Source organism: Clytia hemisphaerica, unplaced genomic scaffold, assembly GCF_902728285.1.
Source record: "Clytia hemisphaerica strain Z4C2 unplaced genomic scaffold, Clytia hemisphaerica genome assembly, whole genome shotgun sequence".
Taxonomy (NCBI): Eukaryota; Metazoa; Cnidaria; class Hydrozoa; order Leptothecata; family Clytiidae; genus Clytia; species Clytia hemisphaerica.
This window is the reverse complement of record NW_027104202.1, coordinates 23,850-33,795: the sequence shown is the minus strand read 5'-3', so window position 1 is coordinate 33,795 and position 9,946 is coordinate 23,850. Positions and strand designations below refer to the sequence as shown.

General features: G+C 35.7%; 1 protein-coding gene across 1 annotated transcript; it reads right to left on the bottom strand.

Moving 5' to 3' along the window:
• Positions 1-550: 550 nt before the first annotated feature.
• LOC136815286 (kinesin light chain-like) lies at positions 551-9,579 on the bottom strand. The gene is made up of 7 exons (XM_067071726.1): positions 9,433-9,579; positions 7,702-7,753; positions 4,724-4,792; positions 4,400-4,431; positions 3,718-3,811; positions 3,196-3,321; positions 551-1,983 (listed from the first exon to the last, which is right to left on the bottom strand). Exons 1-7 carry the CDS (start codon positions 9,498-9,500, stop codon positions 1,900-1,902), a joined length of 525 nt encoding a protein of 174 aa, XP_066927827.1. The 5' UTR covers positions 9,501-9,579; the 3' UTR covers positions 551-1,899.
• Positions 9,580-9,946: the final 367 nt, after the last annotated feature.

Sequence of the window (9,946 nt, the reverse complement as noted above, 5' to 3'; positions counted from 1 at the left end):
CACCCAAACAACATTATCTTAACATTGAAATTTAGGGAACCGGGGTATTCTTAAAAAGACATGAAAATCTGCGTTTATTACCAAATATTTTGACACAATATCTACAATACAATAGTGGCCAAAAGTAATGGAATTCCTCACTTTTTGGTATGAATTCACAAGTTCCCCTTTACCCACCCTCCCTATACAATTTAAATTGAATTTCAGTCCAACTTGATTCAGCAACATTGTAGACAGAGGAAAGGGAAGAGGAGCCTAATACAGTAGAATAGGTGGGATTCCATTTACTTTTGGCCAAGATTGTAGCACTCTAAATATACCAGGAAAAAAATCTTATTGGCTAAACAACCAAAAAAAAAGATAAAAAATACAACTATAAACCATTAAAGACACTGTTGGCGTTTGGAAACGAAAATGTATATACTGGAGAAAAATATTTTCCTTTTCAATTTGGTGAAGAATATGTGGTAAATTTCATGAGTTTCCAACTTGGGAAAATTATGTACGCCAGCTACGTTCATATAACGTTGGATGTTGTGAACATTAGATTAAGCATTAAAACAACGTTGTGTGTCTGCTAAGTGTAAAAAATATGTACAAAAAGTGCTTTTTCTGTTTTAGGTTAAAAAGAAATCCATGAATGAATGTGATAAAAAACTGCGTGCATATTAATCCTTAAAAAATGCTAAATAATTTAGTTCGCTTCGTAAAAAAGCTTATAAAAAAAGTTCTCCCCGTACTATTTTTTCATCTAACATTTGACTTTTTAAAAAAGTTGGTCAACCAGTCTCTTTATATGTTATGGGTGAAATATTTGATCATTGACGGATAAATTTCATTTGTGACGCTTAATTCTGATTTGTGACGGATAATTTTGATTTTTGACGGATAAAATCGATATGTGACGATAATTTTGATTTGTGACGGATAATCTTCATCTGTGACGGATAATTTTTACTTGTGACGGATAATTTTTACTTCTCACGTTTAATTTCCACCTATGACCGTAATTTTGATTTGCAACTCTTAGTCTTGATTTGTGACGATCGATCGAAAAATTAACCGACAACCAACGCTTCTCAAATCAATAAATGATATTGTAGATCCAACATTCATGGACAACAGAGAGTGATCAACAGTTATTCACGAGCATCTGAATATCCACACAAAAACAAGCGCTTCTCCCTTCCTCAGAAATAACATCATTTCATTAGCATATACTTCTAGCACAATTAGGAATTCACGTTTTCTCCATAACCAAAAGTGTACCATCAATTCTTTACTGGCAACGCAACGCAAATTCCATTCAATCCAAATCTCTCGGTCCACCAATAAAATTACTATTAAAATATAAAGCTTATAGCCACCATCATCCTCTTTCAAAGGCGCGGTCGAGATGACGGATTCTACCCTCCGGCGCCAAGAATTTGCAGTCGCGCATGGTAGTTTCCAGGTCACTATAATGAACTCCAGTGTCCCTGCTCACTGCATCAGTGAAAGTTAACTTCTTCGCTGTTTGAACCAGACGCTCGGGCTTCCAGAGTAAGAGAGAGGAGATGACTTCTGTGGACGCACGAAGGCAATGACCAGCAAATTGAACACGTCCAGCTTTTGAGATGGAGATGAGATGAGCACAAAGCGAACAATATATGCTGTATTTGGAGGTTGGGTAATCGTGACAAGAAAGATTTTTAACTCTTCTTAGAAGACGTGTGTACATTCTATCAAGTTCTTTTTCAAGCTCGTGAAGTTTAATTATCTGCATTGGATCAGGAAGCCTTCTCCCATAGTCGAGAGACAGCAGTTCTGTATACCTCCTACCTTGGCTGCCAATATTATTTCAACAACCTCGTCACTTTTTATCTCAATTTATAAGCCTTTCTACACTCCTTTTGATCCTTACTGTTTGGGTAAAAGATCTTCAACGATTCGGTTCGGATTGGCAGACAAGTTGTGATAATGTGCAGCTAAATCACCTTGCCGCTATAAATAAGAGGAAAATTGTTGTTTTTAAAGGTAGAGTCTTTATTTCTAAGTGGATAGCCTATTAATTTAGGATTTTTGAAGTCTGGACCACTTGAAAGATGAATGTGAACACTGATCTTAATATACCCTAGACCAAGCTACATCTGTTGTCTTTGATCAGAGTTTTTAGAAAATTGGTACCCAACGGTAGCTTTACTCAACATTGGTCAATTAATAATTCAAAGAAATCTTTCATGACGTGAAAGTGGAAGATGAGTAGTCCAACGTTAGAGTACCACTTTCAAAAAACTCTGATCAAAGATTTTGACTTGCCTGAGAAACTGTGCCCTGGTAATATCCAAGGTGGAAACGGGCAAATTGATCGACAGACATGTGCCACGGTTAAGAGTATGTTTTTCAAGATAGCAGAAATGCACTAAAAGGGTGGACTTTTGATAAATGCACTGTAAGAGTAGAAATTTCAGCAAATCAAGGAGAAATTTCATATTTTTTGACCGCAAATTCTTATTTTTTGGCTCTAAAAAAGTTGAAAATTTGATACAACTACACTGTAAGCGAATTGATTTCATTGATATTTTTTGTTGCACTGTAACTAAGGGATTGATTTTAAAGCAAATTAGTTCGCCGCACATACAGTCTGTTGGTAGACTCATTGCCCCCTCCCGGGGTATACTAATATGAAAAAGATAGTGGTTTGGACCCTAAACATCAAACTCTAAATGAGAAAAAGCAGCGTGTCCCGAAAAAAGTAGACGAATTCTCATATGAAATAAAATCCTCATAATTTATGCGAAATCTTATGACATGAATACTTAATATTCAAAACACGCAAAAATCTATTCAAACATCTTGGGCATAGCATATCTATTGATTGAACAGTGAATTTTAATCTTATCTCAATCATTCTAAGCCCAGCTAAAGGTTTTATTTTACATATATGTTTCCGTTTCATATCAGACACATATTTCATATCAAGATCAAGGGTCTACCTATTGTTATATTATGCTGATATAAGCAAAAACAATGTTTTTCTCTTCCTCTTTCGGATCAATCTTGCACCACATCCATGTCAATCCAATGTGAAAAAGCTTGTGGTGAATTAAAATTGATGATAAAGCAAACGATAATACTCTTACTTAGAAACAAAACCTTTAAGATGATGCATTTTGAGAAATTTGTCCACTTTTTTTGGGACACACTGTATCGTACCTGTTCAGAGAATAAATGAGCCAAATTACTCAAAACTTCCGATACATGAACATCTTGAAATCCCAATTGGTTTATGTAAACGTTCATGGCTTGTTCGTAGAGCTCTATAGCTTCCTCGAATTTGTTCTAAAACGGGAATGAAGAAGAAAAAATACTATCTGAGCCCGAGATTAGTTCTCGTGAGAAATGGATGTAAATTTAAGAGCTTCGAAACATAATAACAAAATGCCGAAATACTAGCGGTAAGTAAGACTTCAGACATCTTAGAAGTTATTTAGGACATTTAGGCGTCAACAAAGCATTTCCTTGACGTAAAGGCTTTCATTCAATGACCATAAACAAACAAAGTAAGTTCGTCTATTCGAATCACTAGAAGACAAGGTGACGACAAAGGTTCACATAATAAGAGATCAATTCGACAAAAAAAAAGCTTTGAAGAAAAGGACGTTAAACGCCGACAGTCGTCGCAACGATGATCGGGTTCGAGGTACAATAACAAGTGCAAATAGCTGTGTAAATTACCATTTTACTGAGGTGAACAGCCAATTCATTGATAACATGTGCCACTCGTGTATCATCCACTCCGTAATATCTTTCCATCGCTTTCATGTGTGATCTACAAGCAAGATTTGAAATAAATAAAATATTTTTTTTTATCTTAAATAATAAGATTTTCTTTTATTTTAAAGAGAATCGCGTCTTGTGTTTTCTAAGTGTATCTTCTGGGCAGTCAGGCTTAAAATGCCCCTTGACTCACATCCTTCGACATTGCAATTGCACCCCCAGATTAGCAACTTTTTTAATTTTTAGTTGAAGAACCGGAATTTTATCCTAATGGATAAGATTGAAAAATATAAACAAGAGGTCGAAGGGACATAGCAACTGACGGATATATGTTCGCAATGTGTGCACTTCTTAAGGATTGATACAAGAGGCCGTTTCTTCCAAAATGAACAAAGCGCTACATCTTCACAAACGGATATACAGTACAGGAAACGGGGGTCGATTGCTACAAGACACCGCTTCTTACAAAATAAACTTTAATTGGCAAAGCGCTTTTTAGTGATTGTTACAAGGCGCCGTTTCCTCCAAAATGAACTTGAATGAACAAAGCGCTACATCTTCAAAAACGGATATACAGTACAGGGAAATGTAAATGAAAGGCCAGATGCTAGGAAGACCAAAAATGGAAAATACACTTTACCTGTGAAGTCTTTCCAAACTGTCCATTCGTTTCTATATATATGAAAGAAAACACTTTGAAGTTAAACAAGCTGGCAGACAACATTGTTTCAACGTTCATCTAACGTTATATGGACCACGTTACTTATACGAGGACTAGGAATTAACTGTTAATCCTGGAAAGGTTTTCTTTAATTGTCTCATCGTGTTTTTCGAGATGCTTTTTTCTGAGCCTGATTCAAAACAAAAAATTACAATGACAAATATAGTCAAAATGACTTTACAACAAAATATTTTACTGTCGACATAAATTTACTTTCACAACACCATTAATTATAGTTTTTACCTGTGATCGGTAGAGTTTCACCAAACTATTAATTACAGTTGCGAGATTTGGATCCTCCAAAAGGTTGAGCTGAAGGTTAAAGGTGATAAAAAAATTAAGCGTTTATTTAATTCCATACATTTACTATAATAGAGCCTTACCACCCCCCCCCCCCCAGCGAACATTCAATTCACACAATAACGCAAATTTGGTTAAACCTTTCAGCCCTTCCTACGGCCAGAGGGGGGAGGGGGCTGAAGTCATGTTCGGTCTAATTCCCTCAAAGACCCAAACTATCTATATCACTGATCATGACCGAAACCGAAAAACTTTTGCTTGAAATTTTAAACAATTGGTTGTTCTCGTTTTCCCTTTAGCGTTTATTACGTAAAAAATTTAGCGTTTATTATGGTAGACTTCGAAAATGCCTTAAAAATGACTAAGGAGCGACGTCAAAGGCCTCAGAACCTCATCAGCCTATTTCAAAGGATTCGTGCATTTGTTACATATTTTTTTCTATTTAATTTAAATTGGAAAAGTGCACAAATATGTTCAGATTTCCCTTCGAGAAACACGTTGAAAAAATTGATTTTCTGTCATCAATTAACTTGAGAATTCAAGAACTCTTTTCCATTGCTGTTGCTCTTTTGTAAAACGTAAAATCTCAATTCGCAAAAAGTGTCTAAATGGGCAACTTGAGAGGATGTGTTTAAGGGTTCCAACTCTCCCGCAACGACAATTATCTTGGTTAACTAGCGGTATCACTCCAGTTCCAAAAAAGGGTGATTTGACCTTGGTTTTCGGAAGGGAAGAAGTACTCTTACACAGATTTTAGCCATCAGGCGTATTTAAAACTTAACAAAGATGCTTTTATTTGCTTTGTTGACTTTAAAAAAGCCTTTGATTCCATATCTCGTGTAAAAATGTTGGAATTTCTTTAATTCTACGGCATTCCAGAGAAACTCATTTCAGCCATCAGGGCACTTTATGTCTCCACCAAAGCAAAGGTCATTACAGCCGACGGAGACACTGATATTTTTGACATTTATGCTGGAGTTCTACAAGGTGACACCTTAGCTCCCTTTCTTTTTATCATTGTTTTAAATTATGTTTTAAGAATTTCTGTTGACTTATCTAATGAGAAGGGAATCAATATCAAAGCTCCCCTGCGAATGCGTAACCGCGGCCTTTTTCTGACCGATCTTGACTTTTCTGACGATCTTGACTTTTCTGACGATCTTGCCTTAGCTTCTGAGACTATTCAAGGCCCCCCCAGCGGTTTGCGTGATTGCGTGAATGGGCATTTTCTGTTGCGTGAATGCGTGAAAATTAAAAAAAATTTGCGTGAATGCGTGAATTGAAAAAACTTGCGTGAACGTGAAAATGTACTTTTTGATTGCGTGAATGCGTGAATCTGGGCTATTTTGTGCGTGAATACGTGAATTTCCCTTTTTCCACCGACTATGTGCAGTTTGCCCGATTTTCCAATGTTTCCCCGATTTTTCCCAAGAAATTTTCCGATTTCTGAACAATCGGGTTATTGCGTGAAACTTGAGGAAAATTTGCGTGAATGCGTGAATTTCGAAAAAAAATTGCGTGATTGCGTGAATTGAGGGTCCGCTGGGGGGGCCTCATTCAAAATCTTGAAGGTCTTCTTCACTCACTTGAAACTTCGGCCAGTCAAGTCGGTCTTTATTGCAATGCTGGAAAAACTAAACTTATCAGCTCCTCAGGAAATGTTCTCCCTTTAACTTCCAAGAATGGTGTCAATATCAAACTTGTGAAGGATTTCAAATATCTTAGCTTTCATATTAACAGCTCTGAAAACGATTTTAGAATTAGGCAAGGTGTCGATTAGAAAGCTTGTAATAAATTAAAGAAGATATGGCACTCTAATTTATCTAACGCTCTCAAACTTCAAACTTTTAAAAGTCTTGTCGAGCCAATTCTTTTATATGGCTCGGAGACTTGGACCATGACAAAAACCATGCTAAAGAGCCTTGATGGCTGTTATACAAACCTTGATTGGCGCAACCACCCAACCCTTCAAGAGATCTATCATGGACTTCCAAGAATTTCCCCTGTTTTGACGAGCAGGCTCTTTTTTGGGTCACTGTTTCGTGCGAAAAACGAAATCGTGTCAGAAAGTTTACTTTGGTGTCCTGCAGGCCCTAGGCGCTCGAGAAAGTGCACATTTCTTGATATTTTTTGAAACGGGAAACAGGGCTAGAGATTAAGGAAAAGGGTACTTCAATAGCTGATCGAGAACTGTGGAGGGAGGGCTATTGTTTATTTCCGACCTAGATCGAAGGATGATGATGAGCGGAAAACTATACATATAAAAACTCTAAAAAAGCAAGAAAGATAGCTGCTGAAATAATGATACCATTTTGATTTTAGGAAATAAAGGAGAAAAAAGATAACATTGCATTGCAATCTTTAACCACAATTAAGTAAATTGCTTAGAAGAATTATATTTTAGATCTTTATTAGCCATTGTGGCTAGACATTCGAGAGTGACTTTGAAAGACTGTGAAAGTTTTGAAAGTGATAGGGAGCCGCTTTTGCATAAACACACTATAAACAGAATAGGTTAAAGAGCATCTAAATAAGAATTCTTCAAAATGAAAAGTTTTATTTGGGAATAAGAAGGTTGATTTTAACTCATCCAGCTCCAATGTTTCTGTATAGAATATTATATGTTAGCGTCTCAAAGTTTGTCTAGTGGTAGGAAATCTACATCAGGTGCAAAAAGACGATGGTTCAACGAGGAGGCTTTGTTGAGCTTTGTTAGGTTTTCGAAAACTTTTTACAAAACGTTGCACACGTTTTAGCGTATTAATATATAGATGAGATTCCAAGAGAAATTATATCAAAGATTTATCTTTTCAAGCAAGGTATTAATTTTAATGATATACTTTCAAGAGAAATTATACCAAAAACTTATCTTTTCAAGCAAGGTATCAATTTTAACCATTTATACAAATGAAACTAGTTACCGTGAAATAGATGTTGAGCGCTCTCTCCAGCATTGCTTCAGCTTTGTCATTTCTAAGAGAAGAAAGAAAAAGTGGACAATCGCTAATTCGAACTTTTAAGATTTGGATTTTTCTATTCATGATATGCACCACTGGAGAGTCTTCTAAGAAATTTTCCACCCAATACGTCACTTAAACAATAGAAAAAGTGACGTTTTGGGTGGAACAAAAACAGGAAAGTTGAATAATTTCGTGAAGTCATTGTAGTGGTGCATATCATGATATGCACAATTGTAATTTCTTTCACGGACCTAACATCTGATTGGTTGCAAGTGACGTATTGACTGATTTTACGTCACTTACCAACAATCAGCTGTTGGGTCCGTGATATAATATCAGAAGACATTTTAATAGTGCATATCATGAATAAATCGAATTAATTCTCAGTTCCCGTCTTGGAGAAACCAATTCTTAAAATACTATAATTTGAATCTCTCCCAGCAAGCACACAGCGTTGTTTAAACGTCCATCTAACGTTATATGGAAGTTGTGAACGTTAGATAAACGTTAAAAGAACGTTGTGGACGTTGAAAAAACGTTGTGGCCCTGCTGGGTAAATATAGTTAAATGTAAGTATGTTGGCCTTTTGGTGGTCCGATGAGACATGAGTTAGGGTGTCTTTCCAATTTTCTGTGAACATTAAACTAGGTAAAAGTAGCGGAGCAGTACGAATCTCAATACTTAGTTTTTATCAACTAAAACAGTTTAATTTGGTAAAATTTTTAGACTGGATTGGTTGACTTTTGAGCAAATAAAGGAACACACTATTAGATGAAATAAGTTATCAATTTCATCCTGTAATAAGGACAGTACAATTTCAGTCATAAAAGGGCAAAATAAATAAAAAACAATTAATTTAACCCTATTCAAACTAGGCTTTTAGGGGCGGTTCAGAACTAGGGGGGGGCTTTTCCTGTACCACCCCTTAACTTTTGACCTAGTCGGTCTTTTTGGATGAAATTTGGCACACAAGATCCTTGTCACGTAAGGTAACTTTTGACAAAAAATTTTTTTGATGACGTCACTCATCATGCCCAAAGTGAGCAAAAACCGAAATTTTCCATTATTCTTATAAATAGCTATTGTATTCTAACAAAGGCTTTAGAAAAAAGTTGCCTGAGTTTAAAATGCTTATTTTATCCTAAATATTCAATAAATTACAGTTTAAACGATATATTTGACATTAAAAATAAATTTGTATTGGAAAAGTGTCAATTTTTGTGACACCTTACTATCAGAAATGTCATCATGCTCAAGGTGTGAAACTATTTAGGTGTCAATTTTTTTTTTTATTTTGAAGCAAAATAAATGTTAGGAATTTACAGAAAATTTCACGGCAAAAGCTCTATTATTTCAGGAGCTATTACCAATAGTTTGACTTCCGAACAGAAAGAGCCCCCCCCCCCCCTAGTACGAATAGGGTTGAACCAAGCTTTATTTCTACCGAGTGATGTCATGATGTGAATCAAGATGTGTAATGATACAAAAAGGATCTGCTTTTTATTTAGCAAAAAAACTAAAATCTCCTTTTATCTTTACTACTGTCCCATCTATGGTAGTGGACGAAGCTTAATGTGCACCAAATATTGATGAGAGTTTCATATGTGAACCAAGTGTAAAGATACCAATATTAAAAAGGGACCTGGTTTCTATTTTACAAAAGAATCAAAATCTTCATTCATTTTTACTTACTGGCCCATGGTCGTGTAAACGAAGCTTAATTTGCAGTGAATGTCAATAACCGCTTGATAATTCTGCATATCCCCATTGCTATCTTTTGTCAAATATCTGAGTGCTTGCTGGAGGACTTCAGCTGCTTCCCTGTGATAAAAGAAAACATAGGTATATAATAATGTGGTTCATTTTAGTAACTGACTATACGTTATTTTATAAGAACAAGCTCTAGGCTTCGCTGGCCAAAAGGCTTTGATGGCCAAAATGTTAAGAACAAGTTAAGAACATTTTAAGGCTTTACAGACTCTAAAACACCCGATTTCTTAGAAAAATGGACCGAAATGATAGAAAATGGTGAAAAAAAGAACATTTTTAGGCTTAAAACTTAAAAAGTTAAGAACATCGGAAGGCTTCAAAAATTTTGAATGTTCTTATAAAAAACTGATCCAGTCAAAGGTGACTCGAAGGCTCCTCGTTCCTTTATGTTTTCTTTTTCGACGTTGTTTCAACGTTTATCTAATGTTCATAACGT

What these genes read in the sequence shown, in the direction of transcription:
- LOC136815286 (XM_067071726.1), bottom strand. Translation starts at nt 9,500, where the DNA reads ATGCAGAATTATCAAGCGGTTATTGACATTCACTGCAAATTAAGCTTC. An exon ending in TGAAACTCTACCGATCACAG is followed by an intron (nt 4,432 to 4,723) that starts GTAAAAACTATA and finishes TCATATATATAG; the next exon opens with AAACGAATGGACAGTTTGGA. An exon ending in CTCATTTATTCTCTGAACAG is followed by an intron (nt 1,984 to 3,195) that starts GTACGATACAGT and finishes TCTTATTTATAG; the next exon opens with CGGCAAGGTGATTTAGCTGC.